At 59.1% G+C, this 16,416-nt stretch overlaps 1 protein-coding gene and 2 non-coding genes across 3 annotated transcripts; all 3 read left to right on the plus strand.

Moving 5' to 3' along the window:
- Positions 1-275: 275 nt before the first annotated feature.
- Positions 276-13,118, plus strand: NOP56 (NOP56 ribonucleoprotein). Its single transcript, XM_069745027.1, has 11 exons — positions 276-381; positions 5,763-5,967; positions 6,546-6,707; positions 8,478-8,676; positions 8,908-9,095; positions 9,170-9,321; positions 9,763-9,863; positions 10,095-10,243; positions 11,854-11,975; positions 12,543-12,683; positions 12,763-13,118. The coding sequence occupies exons 1-11, from the start codon at positions 379-381 to the stop codon at positions 12,946-12,948; spliced, it is 1,608 nt and encodes a 535-aa protein (XP_069601128.1). The 5' UTR covers positions 276-378; the 3' UTR covers positions 12,949-13,118.
- LOC138660497 (small nucleolar RNA SNORD56) lies at positions 11,630-11,702 on the plus strand. Its single transcript, XR_011317889.1, has one exon. It is a non-coding gene; the product is annotated as a small nucleolar RNA SNORD56 (small nucleolar RNA).
- Positions 12,404-12,470, plus strand: LOC138660495 (small nucleolar RNA SNORD57). Its single transcript, XR_011317887.1, has one exon. It is a non-coding gene; the product is annotated as a small nucleolar RNA SNORD57 (small nucleolar RNA).
- Positions 13,119-16,416: the final 3,298 nt, after the last annotated feature.

Here is a 16,416-nt window from a genome sequence, read left to right on the forward strand (position 1 = left end):
ATATATATATAGGGGGAGCAGTGATATATATATACATATAGGGGGAGCAGTGATATATATATATACTTATAGGGGGAGCAGTGAGGCGAATACACATATCACGTGCTCTCCTCCACCATGTGCTCCGCAATCCGTGGTCCTCCTCTTACCATAGAGTCCAGATGCTGCCGCTCTCCTTTTCCGGCCGCTCTATCCTCTGACTTCCTGTGATGGCCAATTTCGGGATGTGATTGGCTGCGCTCCTAATCGCTCTATATAGTATCTGCTCTGTGATTGGCTCCTGTATGGGAGGCGGGGATTCGGGACGTGTGGTCTTGTCGTTCTGGTCGCGCGGTTCAGTCTGTTTCGGAGCGGCGGCGCGTGAGGAGCGCGGAGATCATGGTGAGAGCGGGGCCGTGGTGCGGGCGGCAGGGGCGGGATATAGCTGTACCGGGGAGGGTGAGGGCGGAGGTCGCGTCCTCCGAGGGATGTGCGCCACGTGTTCAGCACCACGTGTCCGGTCACCGTGCAGCATGGCGGCCTCATCCTGAGCTCAGTGGTGCTGTATACTGGAGCCCCCCATCCTGAGCCCCCGGCCCCTGAGCTCAGCGGTGCTGTATACTGGAGCCCCCCATCCTGAGCCCCCGGTTCTGTATACTGGAGCCCCCCATCCTGAGCCCCCGGCCCTGAGCTCAGCGGTGCTGTATACTGGAGCCCCCCATCCTGAGCCCCCGGTTCTGTATACTGGAGCCCCCCATCCTGAGCCCCCGGCCCTGAGCTCAGCGGTGCTGTATACTGGAGCCCCCCATCCTGAGCCCCCGGCCCCTGAGCTCAGTGCTGTATACTGGAGCCTCCCATCCTGAGCCCCCGGTGCTGTATACTGGAGCCCCCCATCCTGAGCCCCCGGCCCCTGAGCTCAGCGGTGCTGTATACTGGAGCCCCCCATCCTGAGCCCCCGGCCCCTGAGCTCAGTGCTGTATACTGGAGCCCCCCATCCTGAGCCCCCGGTGCTGTATACTGGAGCCCCCCATCCTGAGCCCCCGGTGCTGTATACTGGAGCCCCCCATCCTGAGCCCCCGGCCCCTGAGCTCAGCGGTGCTGTATACTGGAGCCCCCCATCCTGAGCCCCCGGTGCTGTATACTGGAGCCCCCCATCCTGAGCCCCCGGCCCCTGAGCTCTGTGCTGTATACAGGAGCCCCCCATCCTGAGCCCCCGACCCCTGAGCTCAGTGCTGTATACTGGAGCCCCCCATCCTGAGTCCCCGGCCCTGAGCTCAGCGGTGTTGTATATTGGAGCCCCCCATCCTGAGCCCCCGGCCCTGAGCTCAGTGGTGCTGTATACTGGAGCCCCCCATCCTGAGCCCCCGGCCCCTGAGCTCAGCGGTGCTGTATACTGGAGCCCCCCATCCTGGGCCCCTGAGCTCTGTGCTGTATACTGGAGCCCCCCATCCTGGGCCCCCGGCCCCTGAGCTCAGCAGTGCTGTATACTGGAGCCCCCCATCCTGAGCCCCCGGCCCTGAGCTCAGTGGTGCTGTATACTGGAGCCCCCCATCCTGGGCCCCCGGCCCTGAGCTCAGCGGTGCTGTATACTGGAGCCCCCCATCCTGAGCCCCCGACCCCTGAGCTCAGCGGTGCTGTATACTGGAGCCCCCCATCCTGAGCCCCCGGCCCCTGAGCTCTGTGCTGTATACTGGAGCCCCCCATCCTGAGCCCCCGGCCCTGAGCTCAGCGGTGCTGTATACTGGAGCCCCCCATCCTGAGCCCCCGGCCCTGAGCTTAGCGGTGCTGTATACTGGAGCCCCCCATCCTGAGCCCCCGGCCCCTGAGCTCTGTGCTGTATACTGGAGCCCCCCATCCTGAGCCCCCGACCCCTGAGCTCAGCGGTGCTGTATACTGGAGCCCCCCATCCTGAGCTCAGCGGTGCTGTATACTGGAGCCCCCATCCTGAGCTCAGTGGTGCTGTATACTGGAGCCCCCCATCCTGAGCCCCCGGCCCCTGAGCTCAGCGGTGCTGTATACTGGAGCCCCCCATCCTGAGCCCCCGGCCCCTGAGCTCTGTGCTGTATACTGGAGCCCCCCATCCTGAGCCCCTGAGCTCAGCGGTGCTGTATACTGGAGCCCCCCATCCTGAGCTCAGCGGTGCTGTATACTGGAGCCCCCCATCCTGAGCCCCCGGCCCCTGAGCTCAGTGGTGCTGTATACTGGAGCCCCCCATCCGGAGCCCCCGGCCTCTGAGCTCAGTGGTGCTGTATACTGGAGCCCCCCATCCTGAGCCCCCGGCCCTGAGCTCAGCGGTGCTGTATACTGGAGCCCCCCATCCTGAGCTCAGCGGTGCTGTATACTGGAGCCCCCCATCCTGAGCTCAGCGGTGCTGTATACTGGAGCCCCCCATCCTGAGCTCAGCGGTGCTGTATACTGGAGCCCCCCATCCTGAGCTCAGCGGTGCTGTATACTGGAGCCCCCCATCCTGAGCCCCTGAGCTCAGCGGTGCTGTATACTGGAGCCCCCCATCCTGAGCCCCTGAGCTCAGCGGTGCTGTATACTGGAGCCCCCCATCCTGAGCCCCCGGCCCTGAGCTCAGTGGTGCTGTATACTGGAGCCCCCCATCCTGAGCCCCCGACCCCTGAGCTCTGTACTGTATACTGGAGCCCCCATCCTGAGCCCCCGGCCCTGAGCTCAGTGGTGCTGTATACTGGAGCCCCCCATCCTGAGCCCCCGACCCCTGAGCTCTGTACTGTATACTGGAGCCCCCCATCCTGAGCCCCCGGCCCTGAGCTCAGCGGTGCTGTATACTGGAGCCCCCCATCCTGAGCCCCCGACCCCTGAGCTCAGCGGTGCTGTATACTGGAGCCCCCCATCCTGAGCCCCCGGCCCCTGAGCTCAGCGGTGCTGTATACTGGAGCCCCCCATCCTCAGCCCCCGGCCCTGAGCTCAGTGGTGCTGTATACTGGAGCCCCCCATCCTGAGCCCCCGGCCCCTGAGCTCAGCGGTGCTGTATACTGGAGCCCCCATCCTGAGCCCCCGGCCCTGAGCTCAGCGGTGCTGTATACAGGAGCCCCCCATCCTGAGCCCCCGGCCCCTGAGCTCAGCAGTGCTGTATACTGGAGCCCCCCATCCTGAGACCCCGGCCCTGAGCTCCGTGCTGTATACTGGAGCCCCCCATCCTGAGCCCCCGACCCTGAGGTCAGCGGTGCTGTATACTGGAGCCCCCCATCCTGAGCCCCCGGCCCCTGAGCTCAGCAGTGCTGTATACTGGAGCCCCCCATCCTGAGACCCCGGCCCTGAGCTCCGTGCTGTATACTGGAGCCCCCCATCCTGAGCCCCCGGCCCTGAGCTCAGCGGTGCTGTATACTGGAGCCCCCCATCCTGAGCCCCCGGCCCTGAGCTCAGCGGTGCTGTATATTGGAGCCCCCCATCCTGAGCCCCCGGCCCTGAGCTCAGCGGTGCTGTATACAGGAGCCCCCCATCCTGAGCCCCCGGCCCTGAGCTCAGCGGTGCTGTATACTGGAGCCCCCCATCCTGAGCCCCCGGCCCTGAGCTCAGCGGTGCTGTATACTGGAGCCCCCCATCCTGAGCCCCCGGCCCTGAGCTCAGCGGTGCTGTATATTGGAGCCCCCCATCCTGAGCCCCCGGCCCTGAGCTCAGCGGTGCTGTATATTGGAGCCCCCCATCCTGAGCCCCCGGCCCCTGAGCTCAGCGGTGCTGTATACTGGAGCCCCCCATCCTGAGCCCCCGGCCCTGAGCTCAGCGGTGCTGTATACTGGAGCCCCCCATCCTGAGCCCCCGGCCCCTGAGCTCAGCGGTGCTGTATACTGGAGCCCCCCATCCTGAGCCCCCGGCCCTGAGCTCAGCGGTGCTGTATACAGGAGCCCCCCATCCTGAGCCCCCGGCCCTGAGCTCAGCGGTGCTGTATACTGGAGCCCCCCATCCTGAGCCCCCGGCCCTGAGCTCAGCGGTGCTGTATACTGGAGCCCCCCATCCTGAGCCCCCGGCCCTGAGCTCAGCGGTGCTGTATATTGGAGCCCCCCATCCTGAGCCCCCGGCCCTGAGCTCAGCGGTGCTGTATATTGGAGCCCCCCATCCTGAGCCCCCGGCCCCTGAGCTCAGCGGTGCTGTATACTGGAGCCCCCCATCCTGAGCCCCCGGCCCTGAGCTCAGCGGTGCTGTATACTGGAGCCCCCCATCCTGAGCCCCCGGCCCCTGAGCTCAGCGGTGCTGTATACTGGAGCCCCCCATCCTGAGCCCCCGGCCCTGAGCTCAGCGGTGCTGTATACAGGAGCCCCCCATCCTGAGCCCCCGGCCCTGAGCTCAGCGGTGCTGTATACTGGAGCCCCCCATCCTGGGCCCCCGACCCTGAGCTCCGTGCTGTATACAGGAGCCCCCATCCTGAGCCCCCGGCCCTGAGCTCCGTGCTGTATACTGGAGCCCCCCATCCTGAGCCCCCGACCCTGAGCTCAGCGGTGCTGTATACTGGAGCCCCCCATCCTGAGCCCCCGGCCCTGAGCTCCGTGCTGTATACTGGAGCCCCCCATCCTGAGCCCCCGACCCTGAGCTCAGCGGTGCTGTATACTGGAGCCCCCCATCCTGAGCCCCCGACCCTGAGCTCAGCGGTGCTGTATACTGGAGCCCCCCATCCTGAGCCCCCGGCCCTGAGCTCAGCGGTGCTGTATACTGGAGCCCCCCATCCTGAGCCCCCGGCCCCTGAGCTCAGCGGTGCTGTATACTGGAGCCCCCGGCCCCTGAGCTCAGCAGTGCTGTATACAGGAGCCCCCCATCCTGAGCCCCCGGCCCCTGAGCTCAGTGGTGCTGTATACAGGAGCCCCCCATCCTGAGCCCCCGGCCCCTGAGCTCAGCAGTGCTGTATACTGGAGCCCCCCATCCTGAGCCCCCGGCCCTGAGCTCAGCGGTGCTGTATACTGGAGCCCCCCATCCTGAGCCCCCGGCCCTGAGCTCAGCGGTGCTGTATACTGGAGCCCCCCATCCTGAGCCCCCGGCCCCTGAGCTCTGTGCTGTATACTGGAGCCCCCCATCCTGAGCCCCCGACCCCTGAGCTCAGCAGTGCTGTATACAGGAGCCCCCCATCCTGAGCCCCTGAGCTCAGTGGTGCTGTATACAGGAGCCCCCCATCCTGAGCCCCCGGCCCTGAGCTCAGTGGTGCTGTATACAGGAGCCCCCCATCCTGAGCCCCCGGCCCCTGAGCTCAGCGGTGCTGTATACTGGAGCCCCCCATCCTGAGCCCCCGGCCCCTGAGCTCAGCGGTGCTGTATACAGGAGCCCCCCATCCTGAGCCCCCGGCCCCTGAGCTCAGCGGTGCTGTATACTGGAGCCCCCCATCCTGAGCCCCCGGCCCCTGAGCTCTGTGCTGTATACTGGAGCCCCCCATCCTGAGCCCCCGACCCCTGAGCTCAGCAGTGCTGTATACAGGAGCCCCCCATCCTGAGCCCCTGAGCTCAGTGGTGCTGTATACAGGAGCCCCCCATCCTGAGCCCCCGGCCCCTGAGCTCAGCGGTGCTGTATACAGGAGCCCCCCATCCTGAGCCCCCGGCCCCTGAGCTCAGCGGTGCTGTATACAGGAGCCCCCCTTCCTGAGCCCCTGAGCTCAGCGGTGCTGTATACAGGAGCCCCCCATCCTGAGCCCCCGGCCCCTGAGCTCAGCGGTGCTGTATACAGGAGCCCCCCTTCCTGAGCCCCTGAGCTCAGCGGTGCTGTATACAGGAGCCCCCCATCCTGAGCCCCCGGCCCCTGAGCTCTGTGCTGCTGTTTGCTGACCCCTCTCTCCGCAGGTTCTGCTCCATGTGCTGTTCGAGCATGCCGCCGGTTACGCCCTGTTCGCGGTGCGGGAGGTGGAGGAGATCGGCATGCTGCTGCCGCAGGTGGAGGAGTCCGTCCTGAACGTCGGCAAGTTTAGTTCCATCGTGAAGCTGGTGGCGTTCTCGCCCTTCAGATCCGCCCAGAGCGCGCTGGAGAACATCAACGCCATCTCTGAAGGTAACGGTGCGGGGAGGGCGACAGGACGGGCAATGATGTCACTAACAATCTGTCAATCCACTGAAGTCAGTGATGTCATCAGAAAGTTACTGAGCTCGTCCTGTATGGGGGAGGGGTGTCCACCAACCTGTCATGGGGCGGTGGGGGCTGCGGGTCCCTCACTGGCGGCGTCATCATCAGACTGCGTGGCGGGGTCGGCTCTGGCGGTGTCATCATCGGACTGCGTGGCCAGGCCGGCTCTGGTGGGGTCATCATCGGACTGCGTGGCCAGGCCGGCTCTGGTGGTGTCATCATCGGACTGCGTGGCGGGCCCGGCTCTGGTGCTGTCATCATCGGACTGCGTGGCGGGGCCGGCTCTGGCGGTGTCATCATCGGACTGCCTGGCCGGCTCTGGCGGTGTCATCATCAGACTGCGTGGCCGGTCCGACTGGCAGTGTCATCGGACTGCATGGCCAGGCCGGCTCTGGCGGTGTCATCATCGGACTGCGTGGCGGGGCCGGCTCTGGGCCGTTAGCGGTTCTCTTTGGTGGCTCCACCTTCACTCTCATGGTCACAGGTTTGTACCTTGTTCCCTCCAGGTGTCCTCCATGAAGATCTCAAACTCTTCCTGGAGACCAACGTACCCGGGAAGAAGAAGAAGGCGCTGCTGGGTGTGGGAGATGCCAAGATCGGAGCCGCCATCCCAGAGGAGCTGAAGATCTCTTGCCAGACGGGCGGCGTGGTGGCCGAGATCATCCGAGGTGAGGCAGGAGGATGGTGACCTCCAGACATGGCTACAAATGAACTCCCACCTTATACAGATGGTAGCTTCCATTACTGCAGATTACTCCCCGGTGATGCCCTGGAATGAACCCTTCCCGGGTGCTGCCTGCGATTCTTCTGCCTCCTCACCCCTCGTTCACCTCCGAGGCTCCTCTTCCCCCAGTGTGACCAGTTAGAACTGGTTGACTCCCTTAGTTGTCTATTAGGACAACCCTCACCTCCTGCGCCATTCCAGCAGCGTCGCCTCTCGCGTTCTCGGGACTCGCATGCAGTTGTGCGCCCAATCACCACGGTCTCGTCTAAGAGATGGTGAGCAGAAGATTCTTGATTACTTGCACGTCCAATGGAGACTGATGCCAGCAGTGACTGGGTGCAGGGCTCTCATGACATGAGGTGGTATGACCCATTCTTCTCTTATCTGACCCCCGCCTCCTCTGGTAAGAGGTGGTATGATAAAGTTTCATCTCCTGAGCCCCTTCTTGGCCTCCATTCCCTGTGAGATGGTATGACCCATTCTCCTGTTTGACGTCCTGAACACCCCTCATTCCCGTTATGAGCTGGTATGACCCATTCTCCCATTTGAGCACCCCTTGTTATGAGCTGGTATGACCCATTTGAGCTCCTGAGCCCCCCTTGTTATGAGGTGGTATGGCCCATTCTCCCATTTGAGCCCCCCTTGTTATGAGCTGGTATGACCCATTTGAGCTCCTGAGCCCCCCTTGTTATGAGGTGGTATGGCCCATTCTCCCATTTGAGCTCCTGAGCCCCCTTGTTATGAGCTGGTATGACCCATTTGAGCTCCTGAGCCCCCCTTGTTATGAGCTGGTATGACCCATTTGAGCTCCTGAGCCCCCTTGTTATGAGCTGGTATGACCCATTTGAGCTCCTGAGCCCCCCTTGTTATGAGCTGGTATGACCCATTTGAGCTCCTGAGCCCCCTTGTTATGAGCTGGTATGACCCATTTGAGCTCCTGAGCCCCCCTTGTTATGGCCTGGTATGACCCATTTGAGCTCCTGAGCCCCCCTTGTTATGAGGTGGTATGGCCCATTCTCCCATTTGAGCTCCTGAGCCCCCTTGTTATGAGCTGGTATGACCCATTTGAGCTCCTGAGCCCCCCTTGTTATGAGCTGGTATGACCCATTTGAGCTCCTGAGCCCCCTTGTTATGAGCTGGTATGACCCATTTGAGCTCCTGAGCCCCCCTTGTTATGGCCTGGTATGACCCATTTGAGCTCCTGAGCCCCCTTGTTATGAGCTGGTATGACCCATTTGAGCTCCTGAGCCCCCCTTGTTATGAGCTGGTATGACCCATTTGAGCTCCTGAGCCCCCCTTGTTATGAACTGGTATGACCCATTTGAGCTCCTGAGCCCCCCTTGTTATGAGGTCCTGAGCCCCCCTTGTTATGAGGTGGTATGGCCCATTCTCCCATTTGAGCTCCTGAGCCCCCTTGTCATGACCCATTTGAGCTCCTGAGCCCCCCTTGTTATGAGCTGGTATGACCCATTTGAGCTCCTGAGCCCCCCTTGTTATGAGGTCCTGAGCCCCCCTTGTTATGAGGTGGTATGGCCCATTCTCCCATTTGAGCTCCTGAGCCCCCCTTGTTATGAGCTGGTATGACCCATTTGAGCTCCTGAGCCCCCCTTGTTATGAGCTGGTATGACCCATTTGAGCTCCTGAGCCCCCCTTGTTATGAGGTCCTGAGCCCCCCTTGTTATGAGGTGGTATGACCCATGGCTTCTCTCCGCAGGGATCCGTCTCCACTTCCACGCCCTGGTGAAGGGTCTGACAGCACAGTCGGCCTCCAAGGCCCAGCTTGGTTTGGGTCACAGTTACTCCAGAGCCAAGGTGAAGTTCAATGTCAACCGGGTGGACAACATGATCATCCAGTCCATCAGTCTCCTGGACCAGCTGGACAAGGACATCAACACCTTCTCCATGAGGGTCAGGTGAGGCCGGGGTGACGCTGGGGTTGACGGGCTGCCCCTCCCGACGCTTACCACAGGTGGAGGCCCCTTCCACCGCCTGTATAGAAAGTGGAGGAAGATGAACGTCTCCGTCTGCACCACAGGCCGCAGCGTGCGGGCGCTGTACTGTTACCGGGGATACATCCTCTAGTCACATCCCAAGCGGCAGCTCTGCTGTCCCCGGAGCGTGTGCTGACTCCGCTTCCTCCGCAGGGAATGGTACGGCTATCACTTCCCCGAGCTGATAAAGATTGTGTCCGACAACTACACGTACTGCCGCACCGCCAAGTTCATAGGGAACCGCAAGGAGCTGAGCGAGGAGAAGCTGGAGGCCATGGAGGAGATCGTCATGGACAGCGCCAAGGCCCAGGCCGTCCTGGAGGCCTCGCGGTCCTCCATGGGTAGGTGCTAGTGGTGGGGTCTGGGTGACGGTGTCAGGACTCCGGCGGTGGTCACTAATGGGTTGTCTTCTCAGGTATGGACATCTCCCCCATTGACCTCATCAACATCGAGAGCTTCTCCAGCCGTGTCATCTCCCTGTCTGAATATCGCAAGAGCCTGCAGGAATATCTGCGCTCCAAGATGAACCAGGTGGCCCCCAGCCTGTCCGCCCTCATCGGAGAAGTGGTGAGTGTCGCTTTAAGGGAGAAGACCCCACGGAAGTGATGTCAGTGATCTGTCAATCCACTGAGACTGGTGCTGAAACCCCACACTGCTGATCCGTGTCTCCCTCTGCTTACACCCCATCCTCCCCTCACACTCCACTTCTCCTCCTCTCTGGCGCTCTGCCCCATCCTCCCCTCACTTCTCTTCCTCTGTGGCGCTCTGCCCCACCCTCCCCTCACTTCTCTGCGGCGCTCTGCCCCATCCTCCCCTCACTTTTCTTCCTGTGGTGCTCTTCCCCATCCTCCCCTCAGTTGTCTTTGGCGCTCTGCCCCATCCTCCCCTCACTTCTCTGCGGCGCTCTGCCCCACCCTCCCCTCACTTCTCTGCGGTACTCTGCCCCATCCTCCCCTCACTTCTCTGCGGCGCTCTGCCCCACCCTCTTCACACTCTTCTCCTCCGCAGGTCGGTGCCCGCTTGATTTCTCATGCAGGAAGTCTGACGAATCTGGCCAAGTACCCGGCGTCCACGGTGCAGATCCTGGGGGCAGAGAAGGCGCTCTTCAGGTACAGCTGCCGGGCGGTTGTGGTGATGGCAGTGACGGGCGTTGGCGTCTGACATGCGTCAGCGTGAGTGATGACCGCCACCCCGTAGTCTGAACAACCACCCCCATCATTTGTGACTCAGGTCAGCTATCAGGGCTGTGGGTGAATCTAGTAGATTGGAGGGGGGTGGGCTGAGCATGCTGGGACTTGTTGTTTTCGCACAATTACCAAATCTCAGTAATTGCCTCTTAGGGCTCTGAAGACGAGGGGCAACACCCCGAAATACGGCCTGATCTTCCACTCCACCTTCATCGGGCGAGCGGCGGCCAAGAACAAGGGGCGAATCTCCCGCTACCTGGCCAACAAGTGCACCATCGCCTCCCGGATAGACTGCTTCTCAGGTGAGACCCCCAGTATCGCAGGATAGACTGCTTCTCAGGGGAGACCCCCAGTATCGCAGGATAGACTGCTTCTCAGGGGAGACCCCCAGTATCGCAGGATAGACTGCTTCTCAGGGGAGACCCCCAGTATCGCAGGATAGGCTGCCTCTCAGGTGAGACCCCCGTATCGCAGGATAGGCTGCTTCTCAGGTGAGACCCCCAGTATCGCAGGATAGACTGCTTCTCAGGTGAGACCCCCAGTATCGCAGGATAGACTGCTTCTCAGGTGAGACCCCCAGTATCGCAGGATAGGCTGCTTCTCAGGTGAGACCCCCGTATCGCAGGATAGACTGCTTCTCAGGGGAGACCCCCAGTATCGCAGGATAGACTGCTTCTCAGGGGAGACCCCCAGTATCGCAGGATAGACTGCTTCTCAGGGGAGACCCCCAGTATCGCAGGATAGACTGCTTCTCAGGGGAGACCCCCAGTATCGCAGGATAGACTGCTTCTCAGGGGAGACCCCCAGTATCGCAGGATAGGCTGCCTCTCAGGTGAGACCCCCAGTATCGCAGGATAGACTGCTTCTCAGGTGAGACCCCCAGTATCGCAGGATAGACTGCTTCTCAGGTGAGACCCCCAGTATCGCAGGATAGACTGCTTCTCAGGGGAGACCCCCAGTATCGCAGGATAGACTGCTTCTCAGGTGAGACCCCCAGTATCGCAGGATAGACTGCTTCTCAGGTGAGACCCCCAGTATCGCAGGATAGACTGCTTCTCAGGTGAGACCCCCAGTATCGCAGGATATTCTGCTTCCTTGGTGAGCCCCCCCTCCCCGGTATTGCAGGATACTCTGAGCCCCCCCTCCCCGGTATTGCAGGATACTGAGCCCCCCCCTCCCCGGTATTGCAGGATACTCTGAGCCCCCCTCCCCAGTATTGCAGGATACTCTGAGCCCCCCTCCCCGGTATTGCAGGATACTGAGCCCCCCCCTCCCCGGTATTGCAGGATACTCTGAGCCCCCCCCTCCCCGGTATTGCAGGATACTGAGCCCCCCCCTCCCCGGTATTGCAGGATACTGAGCCCCCCCCTCCCCGGTATTGCAGGATACTGAGCCCCCCCCTCCCCGGTATTGCAGGATACTCTGAGCCCCCCTCCCCGGTATTGCAGGATACTCTGAGCCCCCCTCCCCGGTATTGCAGGATACTCTGAGCCCCCCCCCCCCCTCCCCGGTATTGCAGGATACTGAGCCCCCCTTCCCGGTATCGCAGGATACTCTGAGCCCCCCCCCCCTCCCCGGTATTGCAGGATACTGAGCCCCCCTTCCCGGTATCGCAGGATACTCTGAGCCCCCCTTCCCGGTATTGCAGGATACTCTGAGCCCCCCCCCTCTCGGCTGCTTTTCGGGCTTCGCAATGATGTTGAATATTTTTCGTCAACAGGACATCACTGCGGTGAATGCTGACATCCTTTCTCTGAGTGAAGCCTTGTCCTGCAGTCACATCCAAAGCTGCACCTTGTGTCATGGCTGGCCGAGTATAATTAGTGGCTCGGTGCAGCTCTGTGTGGGACTGGAGTAAACCCCTCGGCTGGATGAGCTCTGGTCTTTCCTCACGGTTGTCGTCTTCTTTCAGAAATCCCGACTCCTGTGTTCGGAGATAAGCTGCGGGAGCAGGTAGAGGAGCGGCTGGCCTTCTACGAGACGGGGGAAGCCCCCCGCAAGAATCTGGAGGTGATGAAGGAGGCGCAACAGGAGGTCAGTACATCAGGATTGGGGAGATGGGGACAGTGGGAGGCCGGTACACTGGGGGGGGGAATATGGGGACAGTGGGAGGCCGGTACATCGGGGGGGGGGGGAGATGGGGACAGCGGGAGGCCGGTACATCGGGGGGGGGGGGGGAGATGGGGACAGCGGGAGGCCGGTACACTGGGGGGGGAATATGGGGACAGCGGGAGGCCGGTACATCGGGGGGGGAGATGGGGACAGCGGGAGGCCGGTACATCGGGGGGGGGGGGGAGATGGGGACAGCGGGAGGCGGGTACATCGGGGGGGGGGGGGGAGATGGGGACAGCGGGAGGCCGGTACATCGGGGGGGGGGGGGAGATGGGGACAGCGGGAGGCCGGTACATTGGGGGGATGGGGACAGCGAGGCGTCGTCGGTACTTCGGGGCAGGTCTGGCGGTCGGAGGTGATGAGGCTTCTTCTCCTGACTACTGCTGGAGGCAATAACTGATTTAATGAGCCTGATCCGACCAGTGCCGATGGGGGCAGGGATGCTGCTGCTGCTTTTCGGGGAGCCTCACCCACCTCCACCTCTTCCAGGCCTCTGAAGTCGTGTCTGAGATAAAGCGTAAGCTGGATAAGAAAGAACGGAAGAAGAAAAGACGTGAGAAGCGGCGACTGGAGGCTCTGGCCGCTGCTGCCGAGGAGGAAAACGAGGAGGCTGCCGTCCAGGAGAATGAGGTAATCTGGGATCTGTATTCTGTGGGGGCGACTACAACTCCCACCAGGCGCTGCTGGGCTCACACGTCATTTCTTCCAGGGGGAAGAGCCAAGCAAGAAGAAAAAGAAGAAACGGAAGTCTGAGGGAGACGTCTCGGAGAACGGGATCGAGGAGGAGCGGACTCCAACCAAAAAGAAGAAAGTGTCCTCCTCCGAGGAGGCGCCGACCTCCGAGCACAAGAAAAAGAAGAAAGCCAAAGTACGGCAGGAGGAGGAGGACAGCTGAGAGGCGGAGCTATGGACTGGAGGGGGCGGGGCATTGCCGGTGCGCATTGCTCCGCGTATTAGAGTTCTATTTTTACGTTTCTGTAGAGTCTGCGGTGGGGACGAGGGTCGGCCTTCTGTTCACACGATGAACCACGTCACATTATTAAACTTTGTATATAATCTTCCGGAGCGGCCGTCTCCTGTGTCGTTCTCATTGGTTACAGACTAAGCCACATGACTGCTCCATGAATAGTGCGGAGCTGGCAACAAAGTCCATGGCGCCTACAAGGTCAGAGGACCACGTCCTCTCCACCACCCTCCAGTGTTCTGTCCGTACCGGAGACGCTCACAAAGAACATGGAGACTGCCCTGCAGAGCCGCCTCATGGTCAGTTACTCGGCTCCTTCAGGTGCGACTAGCCTGACAATGGGGATGTCCCAGTGAGGTTTATGCTGGATTACTCTCCAATGTGAGTCGGGCCAGGGGGGCCTCCCTTCACCCCCGGGGCGTTTTTTTTTTTTTTTTCGTTTTTCACTCTTTCCCAGAGCCATAACTTTTTTATTTTTCCGTCAATATGGCAATGTGAGGGCCTATTTTTTTGCAGGATGAGTTTTACTTTTGAACAACATCATTGATTTTACCATGTCCTGTACTAAAAAAAACAAGAAAAAAAAATTCCAAGTGCGGTGAAATTGCAAAAAAAGTGCAATCCCACACTTGTTTTTTTAGTTTTGGCTTTTTTGCTAGGTTCACTAAATGCTAAAACTGACCTGCCATTATGATTCTCCAGGTCATTACGAGTTCATACACCTAACACGTCTAGGTTTTTTTTTTTTTTTTATCTAAGGCAGTGGTCCCCAACTCCAGGCCTCGAGGGCCGCCAACGGTGCAGGTTTTCAGGATTTCTTCAGTATTGCATCAGTGGTAATGTGATCATCTGCACAGGTAATGATTCCAACCCCTGTGGAATACTAAGGAAATCTTGAAAACCTGCACTGTTGGCGGCCCTCGAGGCCTGGAGTTGGGGACCACTGATCTAAGTGGTGAAAAAAATTCCAAACGTTTTAAAAACAAACAAAAGCCATTATCACGGATCCCTCTCTGGTGTCACTTATTCGTCACGTGCCTGCTCTCATACATGACTTGGGGTTGTGCCTGCAAGGGTTAATCTATCTCCCCACTTTCAGTCCAGCATTCAACCTCTGTCCTATGCTGCAATGGGAGCATAAATCACGCACCGACCCAGGCCACACACCCGCTCATACACGCTGCCACCACTCATCGAATACACGGGCGATGAGTCCCAGAAATATTACTAATAATGTCTACCACTCATAAGGATCACACACTTTAAGGCTATGGATTCTTTTAGAACATTCAAGGTTCAACTTGTTAGTTTTATGTTTTAATACAAAAAGGTTCAGTGCTTACAGTAAGCAAAGGTATAAAAAATATGATAAAGACATACAGGTATGCAAAACAGTATAAAATAAACAGGAGAAAACTTACAGAAATGTCCTAACTTTGTAGTCTGCTTTCTGCTCCCTGTGGGGGGGGGGGGGGGGGTGAATATGGAGTTGGTGGAACACATCAGCTTCCCGGGTATACAGGCCTAATTTATAGCTTTAGGCCAGGATCACACAGCGAGATACGGCTGAGTCTCGCAGGTTAAAACCAAGCTTTGGCATCGGCACTCCACGGAACGTGCGGCTGCATAGGAATACATTGAGCTGCAGGCTCCGCTCCGGAGCGTCAATGCCAGAGCTTGTTTTTAACCTGCGAGACTCGGCCGTATCTTACTGTAGTGTGACTCCTGCCTTACTCTGAAGGTCAGATTTCTACACCAGCCCCTCAAGTTAATATCATAATTACTTGTTTTTGATTGGACCATGGCCACTCCCCCAATGAACATTATTTGCTCTGAGATTCCCTGTGTAAAATTTCTCACAGATAGATGGTATCCAGCTGTAATTGACATTTCTATTCAAAGAGCTAGCAGGTGTCAAATGTTTCCCTTTTTCTTGGTTCCCAGCACGACCTCCTGGCGAGAGTGGAGACAGTAGTCTGCCTTCTCAGGATGTGTATGCTGTGACCTCTGTGAGGCCTGCAGTTTCAGGACAGATGTTAAACTACTACTAGTTACACATATAACCCTAGACATATGTCACTACCCACATAGAGATATATATACATACTTCATCACACCTCCCTCCTTATGAACATGTGTGGGGGGTTGACTTACAGGTCAACTCCAGAGCACGTATCTGGTTCCGCCCCACCTTGGCGAGATAGGTCATCAGCATTGCCATGATCGACTCCGTTCTTATGCTGAATTGTGAAATCATATTGCTGTAATATCAAATTCCATCTAAGCAATTTCCCGTTGTCCCCAACCACTCAGCCAACTCAATGGGTTATGATCTGTGATCACGGTGAAGTCGTGCCCATAGAGGTATGGTTGCAGCTTCTGCAGAGCCCACACCCTGGCCAAACATTCCTTTTCCATGGTGGCATAAGCCACTTCTCTGGTCAGGGGTGTCTGCCAGTATCCCCTACTCAGGTCCATGATGGTGAGGTACGATGCTTTAGCTAGCTGCTCTAACAGCTCATCTATCCTCGGCATGGGGTAGACCTCACATGTAGTCAATACATTTAATTTCCTGTAGTCTACACAGAACCGGGTAGTACGGTCCTTTTTTGGGACAAGAACCACAGGCGAGGCCCAGGCACTCTGGGATTTTTGTATCACCTTGAGTTTCAGCATCTCCTCTACCTGTTCCCTCATGTGTGCCTTCACCTCCGCTGACACACGGTATGCAGACTGCCGTACTGGGGGATTAGTACCAGTGTCCACATGGTGAACTGCTAAGTGTGTCCTCCCAGGCTCCCCTGTGAAGACTTCGGTGAACTCGCTGAGCGCCCCATCAGCTCAGACCTCTGACTGTGGGACAGCTCAGGGTTAAACTCTGCTGACTCCAGGGACTCCATGTACTGAGTCCCGGCCCACACATCCAGTAACAGATCAGCCTCCCCCTCTTCAGGCCGGCTACAGACAGGTAAGACACAGGCCTCCCTGCCATGATGAGCCTTCAACATATTCACATGAAACACTTTCTGACGCTTTGCATGCTCATCTAGTGTCACCACATAATTAACATCATTCAGCCGCTTATGTACAGTATATGGTCCCTCCCATGCGGCCTGCAATTTGTTCTGTAACATAGGGACCAACACCCAAACCTTCTGCCCCTCCTCGTAGGCCCTCAGTCTGGCATTATGGTCGTACCAGACCTTCTGGTTGGTTTGGGCCTGGGTCACGTTCTCATGGGCCAGGTTGCTCAGTTTTTGCATTCTCTCTCTGAGCCACAGTACATATTCGACCACAGAGACTCCAGTAGTTCTGGGGTCGTCCTCTCAACAGTCCTTAATCAAATCAAGTGGCCCCCTGACCCTCCTCCCATAAACCAGTTCAAAGGGGGAGAATCCA

Source organism: Ranitomeya imitator, chromosome 1 (genome assembly GCF_032444005.1).
Source record: "Ranitomeya imitator isolate aRanImi1 chromosome 1, aRanImi1.pri, whole genome shotgun sequence".
Lineage (NCBI taxonomy): Eukaryota > Metazoa > Chordata > Amphibia > Anura > Dendrobatidae > Ranitomeya > Ranitomeya imitator.